This window comes from Scyliorhinus canicula, chromosome 21, assembly GCF_902713615.1.
Source record: "Scyliorhinus canicula chromosome 21, sScyCan1.1, whole genome shotgun sequence".
Taxonomy (NCBI): Eukaryota; Metazoa; Chordata; class Chondrichthyes; order Carcharhiniformes; family Scyliorhinidae; genus Scyliorhinus; species Scyliorhinus canicula.
The window spans coordinates 42820785-42836428 of record NC_052166.1 but is presented as its reverse complement, the minus strand read 5'-3'; the positions used below and the strand labels follow the sequence as shown (position 1 = coordinate 42836428).

At 52.7% G+C, this 15644-nt stretch overlaps 1 protein-coding gene across 8 annotated transcripts in view; it reads right to left on the bottom strand.

Annotated features, from left to right (window-relative positions):
• rc3h2 (ring finger and CCCH-type domains 2) overlaps positions 1–15644 on the bottom strand; it is a 142534-nt gene that overhangs the window by 51429 nt on the left and 75461 nt on the right. For all 8 annotated transcript variants that reach the window (XR_005458519.1, XM_038782222.1, XM_038782228.1 and 5 more), the window contains 2 exons: positions 15372–15547; positions 5–205 (listed from right to left, as the gene is read on the bottom strand). Coding sequence is in view for 7 of the 8 variants with exons in the window: in XM_038782222.1 (XP_038638150.1) it covers positions 5–205; positions 15372–15547 (377 nt within the window). In the remaining variant the exon portion in view is untranslated. The remainder of the gene's footprint in view (positions 1–4; positions 206–15371; positions 15548–15644) is intronic.

Here is a 15644-nt window from a genome sequence, read left to right as displayed (position 1 = left end):
ACACCTTATCAATGATCGACTGCATATGTGATTTATGTGCCAAGTCTCCATACAGAAGAGAAGACCATTGCTCAGGTGAAATTCGAAGTCCAGCCTCCATGGCAATATGAACAATCTGTGCATCATGCTCCCTGCGCAAAGCTTCATAAGTACGAAACTCTTCTTTCAGTTGCATCAGAGAAGAGTCTTCATCCCTTTTAGTAACCTATAGAAAAATAGCCACACAGAAAGACATTAGAAACATGAACAGATTTATGGCACAGAAGGAAGTCATTCTACCCTTGCCTTTTTCATATAGATAACCCCTAGGGAAAGTGGAATTCAATGTGGAAAAGTAAGAGGTCAACTGTTTAGGTCTCAAGACAGATCAGCGTACTTTCTAAATGGCTAGTAGTTAGGGATTATCAATCAGCAGAGAGATTCAGAAGTTCAGGCAGGGAAATTAAAACCTAGTGGACAGGTTCGATAACAAAAATTAAAAGGTTTAATGAAACATTGGTCTTTATATCAAGAGGGTTAGAATACAATGAGCTTCAATATTGTCCTTTCATCACTCAGTGCTCTACTGAGCTGTACCGAGAGCCTGTCTAGATTGCTGCATTTCCAGAATATATTGGCTGTGGAGCGGTTTCAACAGTACTATACATGAGGAAGAACAGTTAAACTGTGGAGGACAAGTTGAAAGAGGGAAGGGGTGATCTAATTGAAGCGTTAAAGATGATGAAAGGATTTGATGAGGTAAATCGAGAGAAACAATTTCCTCTGGCGAGGGATTCCTGGCAAAGGAGCATAACCTTAAAATTACAGCAAGAATGACCAATCTGTAGCTCACTTAGGAAGTTAAAGAAGGCATTAGATTAAACGAAGAGGCAAGTTAGCAAGTCTGTGCATTAGGGAGTGTTTTGGAACCAGCAGAGGACCACCAATAAGTTGAAAATAAAATGGAAAAGTAAAATATATAAGTAGCGCGCCCAAAAACAGATTGCAAGAGTTTTTAAGTACATAAAAAGGAAACTGTAGCTAGAGTAAACATTGGTCTCTTGGATTCAGAGACAGGTGAATAAGCCTGGGGAATGAGGAATAGCAGTTCTTGGGCATTTAGTCACAATCTATACTAGTAATTTAGATGGAGAGCGAGGGAGAGAGCGAGGGAGAGAGCGAGGGAGCGCGAGAGAAAGCTAATGAATGTGTGAGAGAGAGAGAGAGAGAGAGAGAGAGAGAGAGAGAGAGAGAGAGAGAGATAGAGCGCACGAGAGAGAGAGCGCACGAGAGAGAGAGAGCGCACGAGAGAGAGCGAGAGAGCGAGAGGAGAGCGAGAGCAAGAGAGCGCGAGAAAGAGAGCAAGAGAGCGCGAGAGAGAGAGCGCAAGCGAGAGCGCAAGCGAGAGAGAGAGCGAGCGCAAGCGAGAGAGCGCGCAAGCGAGAGAGAGAGAGAGAGCGCGCAAGCGAGAGAGAGAGAGAGCGCAAACGAGAGAGAGAGAGAGAGCGCAAACGAGAGAGAGCGCGGGCGCAAACGAGAGAGAGCACGGGAGAGAGAGAGAGAGAGAGTGCGCAAGCGAGAGAGAGAGTGCGCAAGCGAGAGAGAGCGCAAGCGCGAGAGAGAGAGAGCGAGCGCGAGAGAGAGCGAGCGCGAGAGAGAGAGAGCGAGCGCGAGAGAGAGAGAGCGAGCGCGAGAGAGAGAGAGAGCGAGCGCGAGAGAGAGAGAGCGAGCGCGAGAGAGCGCAAGCGAGAGAGAGAGAGCGAGCGCGCGCGAGAGAGAGCGAGCGCGAGAGAGAGCGAGCGCAAGCGAGAGAGAGAGAGCGTGAAAGAGAGAGAGCGCAAACGAGAGAGAGAGCGCAAATGAGAGAGAGAGAGCGCAAACAAGAGAGCGCGCGGGAGAGCAAGCGAGAAAGAGAGAGAGAGCGCAAGCGAGAGAGAGCGCAAGCGAGAGAGAGAGAGAGAGCGCAAGCGAGAGAGAGAGAGAGAGAGAGAGTGCAAGCGAGAGAGAGAGAGCACAAGCGAGAGAGAGAGAGAGAGAGAGAGCACAAGCGAGAGAGAGCGCAAGCGAGAGAGAGAGCACAAGCAAGAGAGAGAGAGAGAGAGAGCGCAAGCGAGAGAGAGAGAGCGCGCAAGCGAGAGAGAGAGAGCGCGCAAGCGAGAGAGAGCGCGCGAGCGAGAGAGAGAGAGAGAGAGAGCGCAAGCGAGAGAGCGCAAGCGAGAGAGAGAGCGCAAGCGAGAGAGAGAGAGAGAGCGCAAGCGAGAGAGAGAGAGAGAGCGCAAGCGAGAGAGAGCACGCAAGCAAGAGAGAGAGAGCGCGCAAGCGAGAGAGAGAGAGCGCAAGCGAGAGAGAGAGAGAGCGCAAGCGAGAGAGAGAGAGAGAGCGCAAGCGAGAGAGAGAGAGCGAAAACGAGAGAGAGAGAGAGAGAGCGCAAGCAAGAGAGAGAGAGAGCGCAAGCAAGAGAGAGAGAGAGCGCAAGCGAGAGAGAGAGAGCGCGCAAGCGAGAGAGAGAGAGCGCGCAAGCGAGAGAGAGAGAGCGCGCAAGCGAGAGAGAGAGAGCGCGCAAGCGTGAGAGAGAGAGCGCAAGCGAGAGAGAGAGAGAGCGCAAGCGAGAGAGAGAGAGCGCGAGAGAGAGAGAGAGCACGCAAGCAAGAGAGAGAGCGCAAGCGAGAGAGAGAGAGAGAGAGCGCAAGCGAGAGAGAGCGCGAGAGGGAGAGAGAGCGCAAGCGAGAGAGAGAGCGAGAGAGAGAGAGAGCGCAAACGAGAGAGAGGGAGAGAGAGAGCGCAAGCGCGAGAGAGAGAGAGAGAGAGCGCAAGCGAGAGAGAGAGAGAGCGCGCAAGCGAGAGAGAGAGAGAGAACGCAAGCGAGAGAGAGAGAGCGCGCCAGCGAGAGAGAGAGAGAGAGAGCGCAAGCGAGAGAGAGAGAGAGCGCGCAAGCGAGAGAGAGAGAGAACGCAAGCGAGAGAGAGAGAGCGCGCCAGCGAGAGAGAGAGAGAGAGAGAGCGCGCAAGCGAGAGAGAGAGAGAGAGAGAGAGAGAGAGAGAGAGAGCGCAAGCGAGAGAGAGAGAGAGAGCGCAAGCGAGAGAGAGAGAGAGAGAGAAAGCGCAAGCGAGAGAGAGAGAGAGAGAGAGCGCAAGCGAGAGAGAGAGAGAGAGAGAGAGCGCGCAAGCGAGAGAGAGAGAGAGAGAGAGAGAGAGAGCGCAAGCGAGAGAGAGAGAGAGAGCGCAAGCGAGAGAGAGAGAGAGAGAGAGAGAGCGCAAGCGAGAGAGAGAGAGAGAGAGCGCAAGCGAGAGAGAGAGAGAGAGAGAGAGAGAGCGCAAGCGAGAGAGAGAGAGAGAGAGAGAGCGCAAGCGAGAGAGAGAGAGAGAGAGAGAGAGCGCAAGCGAGAGAGAGAGAGAGAGAGAGCGCAAGCGAGAGAGAGAGAGAGAGAGAGAGCGCAAGCGAGAGAGAGAGAGAGGGCGCAAGAGAGAGAGAGAGGGAGAGAGGGCGCACCAACGGGAGAGAGCGCGCGGGCGCCATCGAGAGCGCGCGCGGGCGCCATCGAGAGCGCGCGCGGGCGCCATCGAGAGCGCGCGCGGGCGCCATCGAGAGCGCGCGCGGGCGCCATCGAGAGCGCGCGCGGGCGCCATCGAGAGCGCGCGCAGGGCGCCATCGAGAGCGCGCGCGGGGCGCCATCGAGAGCGCGCGCGGGCGCCATCGAGAGCGCGCGCGGGCGCCACCGAGCGCGCGCGCGCGGGCGCCACCGAGCGCGCGCGCGCGCGCGCGCGCCAACGAGAGCGCGCGCGCGTGCGCCAACGAGCGCGCGGGCACCAACAAGAGAGCGCGCGGGCACCAACGAGAGAGAGCGCGGGCACCAACGAGAGAGAGCGCGGGCACCAACGAGAGAGAGCGCGGGCACCAACGAGAGCGAGCGCGGGCACCAACGAGAGAGAGCGCGGGCACCAACGAGAGAGAGCGCGGGCACCAACGAGAGAGAGCGCGGGCACCAACGAGAGAGAGCGCGGGCACCGAGAGAGAGCGCGGGCACCAACGAGAGAGAGCGCGGGCACCAACGAGAGAGAGCGCGGGCACCAACGAGAGAGAGCGCGGGCACAAACGAGAGAGAGCGCGGGCACAAACGAGAGAGAGCGCGGGCACAAACGAGAGAGAGCGCGGGCACAAACGAGAGAGAGCGCGGGCACAAACGAGAGAGAGCGCGGGCACCAACGAGAGAGAGCGCGGGCACCAACGAGAGAGAGCGCGGGCACAAACGAGAGAGAGCGCGGGCACCAACGAGAGAGAGCGCGGGCACCAACGAGAGAGAGCGCGGGCACCGAGAGAGAGCGCGGGCACCAACGAGAGAGAGCGCGGGCACCAACGAGAGAGAGCGCGGGCACCAACGAGAGAGAGCGCGGGCACCAACCGAGAGAGAGCGCGGGCACAAACGAGAGAGAGCGCGGGCACAAACGAGAGAGAGCGCGGGCACAAACGAGAGAGAGCGCGGGCACAAACGAGAGAGAGCGCGGGCACAAACGAGAGAGAGCGCGGGCACAAACGAGAGAGAGCGCGGGCACAAACGAGAGAGAGCGCGGGCACAAACGAGAGAGAGCGCGGGCACAAACGAGAGAGAGCGCGGGCACAAACGAGAGAGAGCGCGGGCACAAGCGAGAGAGAGCGCGGGCACAAACGAGAGAGAGCGCGGGCACAAACGAGAGAGAGCGCGGGCACAAACGAGAGAGAGCGCGGGCACAAACGAGAGAGAGCGCGGGCACAAACGAGAGAGAGCGCGGGCACAAACGAGAGAGAGCGCGGGCACAAACGAGAGAGAGCGCGGGCACAAACGAGAGAGAGCGCGGGCACAAACGAGAGAGAGCGCGGGCACAAACGAGAGAGAGCGCGGGCACAAACGAGAGAGAGCGCGGGCACAAACGAGAGAGAGCGCGGGCACAAACGAGAGAGAGCGCGGGCACAAACGAGAGAGAGCGCGGGCACAAACGAGAGAGAGCGCGGGCACAAACGAGAGAGAGCGCGGGCACAAACGAGAGAGAGCGCGGGCACAAACGAGAGAGAGCGCGGGCACAAACGAGAGAGAGCGCGGGCACAAACGAGAGAGAGCACGGGCACAAACGAGAGAGAGCGCGGGCACAAACGAGAGAGAACGCGGGCACAAACGAGAGAGAGCGCGGGCACAAACGAGAGAGAGCGCGGGCACAAACGAGAGAGAGCGCGGGCACAAACGAGAGAGAGCGCGGGCACAAACGAGAGAGAGCGCGGGAGAGCAAGCGGGAAAGAGAGAGAGAGAGCGCAAACGAGAGAGCGCGCAAACGAGAGAGCGCGAGAGAGCGCAAACGAGAGAGCGCAAACGAGAGAGAGCGCGAGAGCGCAAACGAGAGAGAGAGCGCGAACGAGAGAGAGAGCGCAAACGAGAGAGAGAGCGCAAACGAGAGAGAGAGCGCAAACGAGAGAGAGAGCGCAAACGAGAGAGAGAGCGCAAACGAGAGAGAGAGCGCAAACGAGAGAGAGAGCGCAAACGAGAGAGCACAAACGAGAGAGAGAGAGAGAGAGAGCGCAAATGAGAGAGCAAACGAGAGAGCGCGAGAGAGAGCGAGAGCGCGCAAACGAGAGAGAGCGCAAACGAGAGAGAGCGAGAGAGAGCGCAAATGAGAGAGCAAACGAGAGAGTGCGAGAGAGAGCGAGAGAGCGCAAACGAGAGAGCGCAAACGAGAGAGCGCGAGAGAGCGCAAGCGAGAGGGCGCAAGCGAGAGAGCGCAAGCGAGAGAGCGCAAACGAGAGAGAGAGAGAGAGCGCGCAAACGAGAGAGAGAGAGCGCAAACGAGAGAGAGAGAGAGAGAGCGCAAACGAGAGAGAGAGAGAGAAAACGAGAGAGAGAGAGAGAGAGAGAGAGAGAGAGAGAGAGAGAGAGAGAGAGAGAGCGCAAACGAGAGAGAGAGAGAGAGAGCGCAAACGAAAGAGAGAGAGAGCAAACGAGAGAGCGCGAGAGATAGCGAGAGAGCGCAAACGAGAGAGCGCAATCGAGAGAGCGCAAACGAGAAAGCGCGAGAGAGCGCAAACGAGAGAGAGAGAGAGAGAGCGCAAATGAGAGAGCAAACGAGAGAGCGCGAGAGAGAGCGAGAGCGCGCAAACGAGAGAGAGCGCAAACGAGAGAGAGCGAGAGAGAGCGCAAATGAGAGAGCAAACGAGAGAGTGCGAGAGAGAGCGAGAGAGCGCAAACGAGAGAGCGCAAACGAGAGAGCGCGAGAGAGCGCAAGCGAGAGGGCGCAAGCGAGAGAGCGCAAGCGAGAGAGCGCAAACGAGAGAGAGAGAGAGAGCGCGCAAACGAAAGAGAGAGAGAGCGCAAACGAGAGAGAGAGAGAGAGCGCAAACGAGAGAGAGAGAGAGAGAAAACGAGAGAGAGAGAGAGAGAGAGAGAGAGAGAGAGAGAGAGAGAGAGCGCAAACGAGAGAGAGAGAGAGAGAGCGCAAACGAAAGAGAGAGAGAGCAAACGAGAGAGCGCGAGAGATAGCGAGAGAGCGCAAACGAGAGAGCGCAATCGAGAGAGCGCAAACGAGAAAGCGCGAGAGAGCGCAAACGAGAGAGAGAGAGAGAGAGAGAGAGCAAACGCGAGAGAGAGAGATAGCGCAAACGAGAGAGAGAGAGAGAGAGCACAAACGAGAGAGAGAGAGAGAGAGAGAGCGCAAACGAGCGAGAGAGAGAGAGAGAGCGCAAACGAGAGAGAGAGAGCGCAAACGAGCGAGAGAGAGAGAGAACGCAAACGAGAGAGAGGGAGGGAGCGCAAACGAGAGAGAGAGAGAGAGAGCGCAAACGAGAGAGAGAGCGCAAACGAGAGAGAGAGAGCGCAAACGAGAGAGAGAGAGCGCAAACGAGAGAGAGAGAGCACAAACAAGAGAGAGCGCGGGCACAAACGAGAGAGAGCGCAGGAGAGCAAGCGAGAAAGAGAGAGAGAGAGAGAGAGAGAGTGCAAACGAGAGAGAGAGAGCGCGCAAGCGAGAGAGAGAGAGAGAGAGAGAGAGAGAGAGAGAGAGAGCGCAAGCAAGAGAGAGAGAGCGCGCAAGCGAGAGAGAGAGCAAACGAGAGCAAGAGAGCGCAAACGAGAGAGCGCAAGAGAGCGCAAACGAGAGAGCGCGAGAGAGCGCAAACGAGAGAGCGCGAGAGAGCGCAAACGAGAGAGCGCGAGAGAGCGCAAACAAGAGAACGCGAGAGAGCGCGAGAGAGCGCAAACGAGAGAGCGCGAGAGAGCGCAAACGAGAGAGCGCGAGAGAGCGCAAACGAGAGAGCGCGAGAGAGCGCAAACGAGAGAGCGCAAGAGAGCGCAAACGAGAGAGCGCGAGAGAGCGCAAACGAGAGAGAGCGCAAACGAGAGAGCGCAAGAGAGCGCAAACGAGAGAGCGCGAGAGAGCGCAAACGAGAGAGCGCGAGAGAGCGCAAACGAGAGAGCGCGAGAGAGCGCAAACGAGAGAGCGCGAGAGAGCGCAAACGAGAGAGCGCGAGAGAGCGCAAACGAGAGAGCGCGAGAGAGCGCAAACGAGAGAGCGCGAGAGAGCGCAAGCGAGAGAGCGCGAGAGAGCGCAAACGAGAGAGCGCGAGAGAGCGCAAACGAGAGAGCGCGAGAGAGCGCAAACGAGAGAGCGCGAGAGAGCGCAAACGAGAGAGCGCGAGAGAGCGCAAACGAGAGAGCGCGAGAGAGCGCAAACGAGAGAGCGCAAACGAGAGAGCGCGAGAGAGCGCAAACGAGAGAGAGAGCGAGAGAGAGCGCAAGAGAGCGCAAACGAGAGAGAGAGCGCAAGAGAGCGCAAACGAGAGAGAGAGAGCGCAAACGAGAGAGAGCGCAAACGAGAGAGAGAGCACAAGAGAGCGCAAACGAGAGAGAGCGCAAGAAAGCGCAAACGAGAGAGAGAGCGCAAGAGAGCGCAAACGAGAGAGAGCGCGCAAACGAGAGAGAGAGCGCAAACGAGAGAGAGAGAGATCGCAAACGAGAAAGCGCGAGAGAGCGAGAGAGCGCAAACGAGAGCGCGCAAACGAGAGCGCGCAAACGAGAGAGCGCAAGCGAGAGAGCGCAAGCGAGAGAGAGCGCAAGCAAGAGAGAGCACAAACGAGAGAGAGAGAGAGCGCAAACGAGAGAGAGAGAGAGAGAGCGCAAACGAGACAGAGAGAGAGAGAGCGCAAACGAGAGAGAGAGAGAGCGCAAACGAGAGAGAGAGAGAGAGAGAGAGCGCAAACGAGAGAGAGAGCGCAAACGAGAGAGAGAGTGCAAACGAGAGCGAGAGAGAGAGAGAGCGCAAACGAGAGAGAGAGAGAGAGAGAGAGCGCAAACGAGAGAGAGAGAGAGAGAGAGAGAGAGCGCAAACGAGAGAGAGGGAGGGAGTGCAAACGAGAGAGAGGGAGGGAGCGCAAACGAGAGAGAGAGAGAGAGAGAGAGCGCAAACGAGAGAGAGAGAGCGCAAACAAGAGAGAGAGCGCAAATGAGAGAGAGAGATAGAGAGAGCGCAAACGAGAGAGAGAGCGCAAACAAGAGAAGAGAGAGCGCACAAACGAGAGAAAGAGAGAGAGAGCGCAAACGAGAGAGAGAGCGCAAACGAGAGAGAGGGAGGGAGCGCAAACGAGAGAGAGAGAGCGCAAACGAGAGAGAGAGAGAGCGCAAACGAGAGAGAGAGCGCAAACGAGAGAGAGAGAGAGAGCGCAAACAAGAGAGAGAGAGAGAGCGCAAACGAGAGAGAGAGAGCGCAAACGAGAGAAAGAGAGAGAGAGCGCGCAAACAAGAGAGAGAGCGCGCAAACAAGAGAGAGCGCGCAAACAAGAGAGAGCGCGCAAACGAGAGAGAGAGAGAGAGAGCACAAACGAGAGAGAGAGAGAGAGAGAGAGCGCAAACGAGAGAGAGAGAGAGAGAGAGAGAGAGAGAGAGAGAGAGAGAGAGAGAGAGAGCGCAAATGAGAGAGAGGGAGGGAGCGCAGGCGAGAGAGAGAGGGAGGGAGCGCAGGCGAAAGAGAGAGGGAGGGAGCGCAGGTGAGAGAGAGAGGGAGGGAGCGCAGGCGAGAGAGAGAGGGAGCGCAGGCGAGAGAGAGAGGGAGGGAGCGCAGGCGAGAGAGAGAGGGAGGGAGCGCAGGCGAGAGAGAGAGGGAGGGAGCGCAGGCGAGAGAGAGAGGGAGGGAGCGCAGGCGAGAGAGAGAGAGGGAGGGAGCGCAGGCGAGAGAGAGAGGGAGGGCACGAGGGGGGGCGGGCGCGAGGGGGGCGGGCGCGAGGGGGGGCGGGCGCGAGGGGGGGCGGGCGCGAGGGGGGGCGGGCGCGAGGGGGGGCGGGCGCGAGGGGGGGCGGGCGCGAGGGTGGGGCGGGCGCGAGAGAGAGAAAGAGAGAGAGCATGAGAGAGAGAGAGAGAGAGAGAGAGAGAGAGAGAGAGAGAGAGAGCAAGAGAGCGTGCGCGAATGAATGTATTTTTGTAGATGATAAACAGCAGGTTGGAAAAGTGAGCTGTGAGGAGGACACAGAGGCTGCTAAGAGATACAGACAGGTTAAAGGGAGCGGGCAACAAGACGACAGATTGAGTATACTGTAGAGCAGTGTTTTGCAAACTTTTTTGCCCCAGACCCATTTTCACCAACTGACCATCCTTTGCGACCTACACTGGTCAACATTCACGACCCACCATTTTCTCAGCTTTAATTACAACAGGTGAGCCTGCTTGGTCCTGACGATCTAATTCCAATCAGGTTCACAGGAGGAGAGGGCTATGCACATATCAGTGCAGAGCTCAGCTGGTTCCTTTGTGCTGTCTTATTTATGTGAGGACGGAAAATCCAACCTCGCACATATAGGTCGTTGTGATAGGCAAAAGCAACAAAATGCTCATTTTACTCAGCACTGGATACTCTTCGGTGACTATACTCCAGAACGCTGACGGACTCTTTGACTTGCTGCGTGTTTTTAATATGCTCATAGAAGCCTTACAGTGCAGGAGGCTATTCGGTCAATCGAATCTGCACCAACCCTCTGAAAGTGCACTTCAACCAAGGCCACTCCCAATAACCTATCCCAATAACCCCTTAACCTAACCTACACATCTTTGGACACTGCAATTTATCATGGCCAATTCACTTACCCTGCACATCTTTAGACTGTGGGAGGAAACTGGAGCACCCGGAGGAAACCTACAGAGTCACAGGGAGAAAGTGCAAACTCCACACAGTCACCCAAGGTCGGAATTGAACCAGATCCCCATGGCACTGTGAGGCAGCAGTACTAACCACTGTGCTGCCTTTGCTGCCACGGGTGAGGCGCAGAAGTTCAGTTTCTTCAGCTGCAAGTTAATAATGACTCTGGGGTCTCAAACTCACCGCTTCTCTCTCAAAATCTGCAATTTCTCACCGAAGAAAAAGTGACAAAAACTGTTGATCAGTGCACCTAGATGCGACTGAATAAGGTTTGCCAGTCTATCAACATCTCCCTTAGTAACACTGCTTTCTTCAATGTGCCGCAGCAGTGTGGGGAACATGTAGCAGTTTTGGCTTTCAACTCGCACTTGCCAAACTTTCAACAACTTTTAGAGAGCATCGGTTTCTTCACAGTGCCGAAAGCAACCCTGTCCCTTACAATTTGAGGTTCAGTTCATTTAGAATTGAATCGATGTCTGCAAGGTAAGATAGTTAGCATCAAAGTTTCATTAGCAAACAAATCAGCCAGAGGAGACGATTTCTCAAGGAGGAAAGCGTGGATTTGATACCTCGGTTCATAACTCTGCCAAGTTACGAACCGAGGTATCAAAAGGAAAGTAACTCTGCCAAGTACTCGACCCCTTGACAGTCAACGTACTTCTATGCAGAACAATAAATGTGTGTGCTCAGCCGCCATATCGGAACAAAGCCTCAAAAAGCCTGGTATTGAGTGCGCTGCATTTAATGAAATTCACAACTTTCACAATTACTTTCAACACCAGTTCAAGATTGGATGGAATTCCATTCGATGCCAATGCCTAATGGTGACTGTAATGATTCTAAACTATGTCTTGACCTGTTGCCTCCTTAATCCTCATACTCCACAGTTTTTTCAAGTCATGTTGACTGTTCCATTGCTTGTGATTTCTCTGCAATAAACCCAGTTTAGCCCACACTTTCCAACCACGTAACTATTCAATGCTTCAAATCTCTGCACCTGTCGTGTTTGTTGATAATGTCAGGTAGCACAGCAAATCCTCAACGAATTTATTGAGCCAAACATACCTAACGTAAACTAGCAAGGTTGCACAATTAGAAACATCAATACTTTCATCCAGTTGTATTGAGAACTCCTTTGCTGATTTTAAATGAGAATTAAGCTCGACTTCTAAATTCTTAGCAGGACCACAAATTCGGCGAGTTACTGTGTTATCACGAACTGGGATGCATTTCACTTTTTCAGCTGATCTCTCACGTAGGACTATGTCTATTGCTGCAGGGAGATTTAATGTCTGCTACAGTGTGGGGCATTTTCCTTTTAGCTACACAGTAAGATATGATGCAAGAGGTTAATTGTACTTTGTCATTCAATGTAGCATTTCGGCTGAGGACTTCAGCTGATGATTTAAGTTCTCACTGCATCCTTTGAAAGAAATCCAAGATGTTTTTTCCTCAAACTCGCCATGGTTAGCCTTGGAAATTTTGAGGGTTTTAAACTTTCATGTGCCAGTACTTCCCTGCCTATAACACACATGGGCTTTTCATCCTGACTTGCATTGACACAATTAATAAAGCCATACCTTAAATAAAAATCATATTTAAACTACTTTGTTCCTGATTTCAGCTTTTTCTTAATAGGAGTTGCTCACCAGGGGCCCTGGAGCTCACACCAGCACTGCTTTGACCTACTGTGGACTCTCCTGTACAACTCTCTCCAGCATATTCAGTTGAGAGATCCTGGCCCGTTTGTGCCTCTTGCCTGCTCTTCCTTATTACAAAACAATTCATTTTCAATTCTTCAGTACTGGCAGCAACAAATTGAAGGAATCTCTGCTCATTGATTTCATGCCCGTCACTGACGTGATGTCAGTATATGGGGTGAGTGACCTGCCCTCTACTGCTGCTTCCTGGTGGGACGACTCCATCATGTATGTTTAAAAAAAAAAACTTGCACTGGGACAATGCGCTGATGTCAGAAGGCTGTCCACCCCGCTGGGCTCCTTGCCTGCACACTGCCAGATCCGGCTGAGGGGGCACACATGCAACAATCTCAAAAGTCAGTAGCCGCTGTCATTTTTAAATGCAGGTCGCGGCCACTGGGCATTCCTCCCGCGATCAGAAATGCCACAACCAATCGTGCTGTAACCCACCGGACACCCACAACCGACCTGTGGGTTGCGACCCAGAGTTTGAAAAATCTTGCTGAAGAGAAATGTGAAGCTATTCAATTTGGTCATAAGAACAGAAAAGCAGAATTTTTAAAAGGCATGAAACTTGTAAATGTTGCTGTTCAGAGAGACTTGCTTGTCCAAGGAACACAGAACACTGGCATGCAGATGTGGCAGGCAATTAGGAAGACAAGTGCCATGTTGGCCTTTATTGCAAGGAGATGGGAAGACAGGAATAAAGTAGTCTTGCTACTACTGGGCAGCACGGTAGCATGGTGGTTAGCATAAATGCTTCACAGCTCCAGGGTCCCAGGTTCGATTCCCGGCTGGGTCACTGTCTGTGCAGAGTCTGCACGTCCTCCCCGTGTGTGCGTGGGTTTCCTCCGGGTGCTCCGGTTTCCTCCCACAGTCCAAAGATGTGCGGGTTAGGTGGATTGGCCATGCTAAATTGCCCGTATGTCCTAAAAAGTAAGGTTAAGGGGGGGGTTGTTGGGTTACGGGTATAGGGTGGATACGCGAGTTTGAGTAGGGTGATCATTGCTCGGCACAACATCGAGGGCCGAAGGGCCTGTTCTGTGCTGTACTGTTCTATGTTCTATGTTCTACTGTGCAGGGTTTTAGTAATATCACATCTGGGATAGTGGGTGCATTTTCGGTCTCCAAATTTAAGGAAGGCTATACTTGCTTTTGGAGGCAATAAATCAACGGTTCTCCAAAATAACCCCTGGGTTGAGCGTGTTGTCCTATGGTGAGAGGCTCAGTGAAATGGGCGTATATTCTTTGCTGTTTAGAAGAATGAAGGGCGACTTCATTGAAGCATATAAGATTAGAAGGGCCCCGATTAAAGCAGATGCTGAGATTGTTTATGCTGGTCGCGGAATCTAGAATCTGGAAGATGGGGCAGTTTCACGGTAAGAGACCAATCATTTAGGATGGAGATGAGGAGGAATCTTTGGAATTCTCCATCCCAGAAGATTGTGGATACACTGTATTCGAATACACTCAAGGCCAGATTGATAGATTTTTAGTCTATTAGAGAATCAAGGAATATGTGGTGCAGCCAGGAAAGTATTGTTGAAGCCCAAGATCAGCTGTGATATATATTGAATGGCAGATCAGTCGCAACAGGCCATGTGGTCTACTTCTGCTCCTACCTATCATGTTCTTGTGTAGAGCGAAGCCAGTCAGGGGCAGTGTTAGAAAATACTTCTTCATTGGGACCTGCAAGGGAGGGAGAAGGCTTTTGCACTATGTTTATAGATTCACGTGCATTGTTTATTTTGTTGTAAAACCAAAAATACTTCAATAAAATGTTTACAAAAAAAAAAAAAGAAAATACTTCTCCATACAAAAGAATGAAAATCTCACCTCCCAAAAAGGCTGTTAAACTTGGGTCAATTGAAAATTTAAAAACTGAGATTGATCAGATTATTTTGTCAGTCATTAAAATACAGATCAGAATGGTGAATTGAACGACATTTGAGCGGCTGAATGGCTTACTTCTGCTTCCTCCCAAAAATGTCTTATTAACTTAACTACCTACAAAATGTTTTTTCTAAAATAGCATAATTGGCTATGGTAACACTGCAATTCTATTTAAATAATGACCTGTCTTTTGGAGGAGAGATAAAATTCCAATTTTCGAAATAATCCATTATGGGGTGGGATTCTCCGACCCCGCAGGGGGCGGAGAATTGCCAGTGATGGGGGGGGGGGACATCACGCACGCCGCTCCGCCGATTCGGTGCCGGCACGGGCCGCTCAACACGGCCCTCCCCGTGCAATAGGGCGAGTTAGGTTGAGTCCTGCCGGCGCCATTCTCGAATGGTCCTACCCAACGGGACCTCGGTGTTCATGTTGCGGGGGGGGGGGGGGGGGGGGGGGGGGGGGGAGGAGAGGGAATCTGACCCCGGGGGAGAGGCCTGGCCCGCCCGCGGGGCCTACCGATTGGCGGGCGGGCTTATCCCGTTGGGGCCTATGTTCCTCCGTGCCGGGCCCCTGTAGCTCTCCGCCATGTTGCGCGGGGCCGGTGGAGAAGGAAACCCACGTGCATGCCCAAACTCACGCCAGCCATGGCGCGATGCCCGGATCCACGGCGCTCGTCCTGACACCCATTTTGGGAGCTGGAGCAGTGCGAGGCTCTCCAGTGCCGTGCTGGCTCCCAGTGCGGCTCAGGATCTCTGATCCTAGGGGTCTGTTGACGCCATCGTAAACGCTCTGGCGTTTACGACGGCGTCAACACTTAGCCCCAGGATCAGAGAATCCCACCCATGGTTTCTGCTTTCCTGGCTGAGCCGGATGCCAATTTGAGACCATACAAATGAAACGATTATTATTTTTTATTTTTAAAAAATGGTCAGTTTTGTGTCCGCTAATGATAGCACTTAATAGCAAACAAGGAAAATAAATTCCAAAATAGTTGAAATTATTCATACAAAAGAAACAAAAATATATGCAGAAAGTGATTTTTTTCCAACTTCTTCTACCTTCAAATGCACTACCTCTAAAGCTAATAAAGCAAACAATGTTTAAGTAATTAATGTATTCTGAGCTTTATACAAAACTGTTAATATAGTTGATGATTGGAGTTCCATAATGCCAAGAGAATACAATGCAGTAAATTTACAAGCTAAGGTGCCATCAGTTGTGGCAGAAGGATATACTTTTCCACCAGCAGGGGGTTAATAAGTCAAACGGAATATCATCACAGGCTGTTTCTCAGCGTTTGCTAGTGGCAAGTTCAAACGGAACACTTGCAAAGGCTCACTAAGTTGCCTGTGTCCCTTCCTGAAATGTCACCGTATAAAAGGAGTTGAGTAAAGTTAGTAGAAGAGTTGAGTAAAGTTAACAGAATTCAAGAAAATAAAGGTTAGAGAAAGACAGTGTGCTGCAAAAATAAAAACAGTAAAATCCTCATTCTTAAATTTGGTACATTTAAGTCAGGAGCAAGAAATATGCAGATTGCCAATGCAATTCAAGTTAAACCAAACTCACTTGAATTAAAGATTTTATCCCCCCCATTAAAAACTAAATTACTTTGGCTCACTGGAGAAAACCCGAAACATGGAAAATACAAAGACTGTACCTTGAAACATGAAGCACGGTACAAGAGTTGTACCACATGACCAATACTAGTTTTAGATGCCTGAGGAAACCGTGGTTCAAGCCTCTGAACAACAAAGAGGACCAGTACTTTCCTAGAGAGTGCTGACCCATCTTCCAATGCAAGCAAGACCAGTTTAAGAGCTTCTTCTTGCATAGCTGACAAAAGAAGAACGGAAAACACAAGCATTATAATTTTGATGTGTAAAAATTCTAGAAAATATTTGTTAGGTAAGGATCGCAAGGGACATGGAGC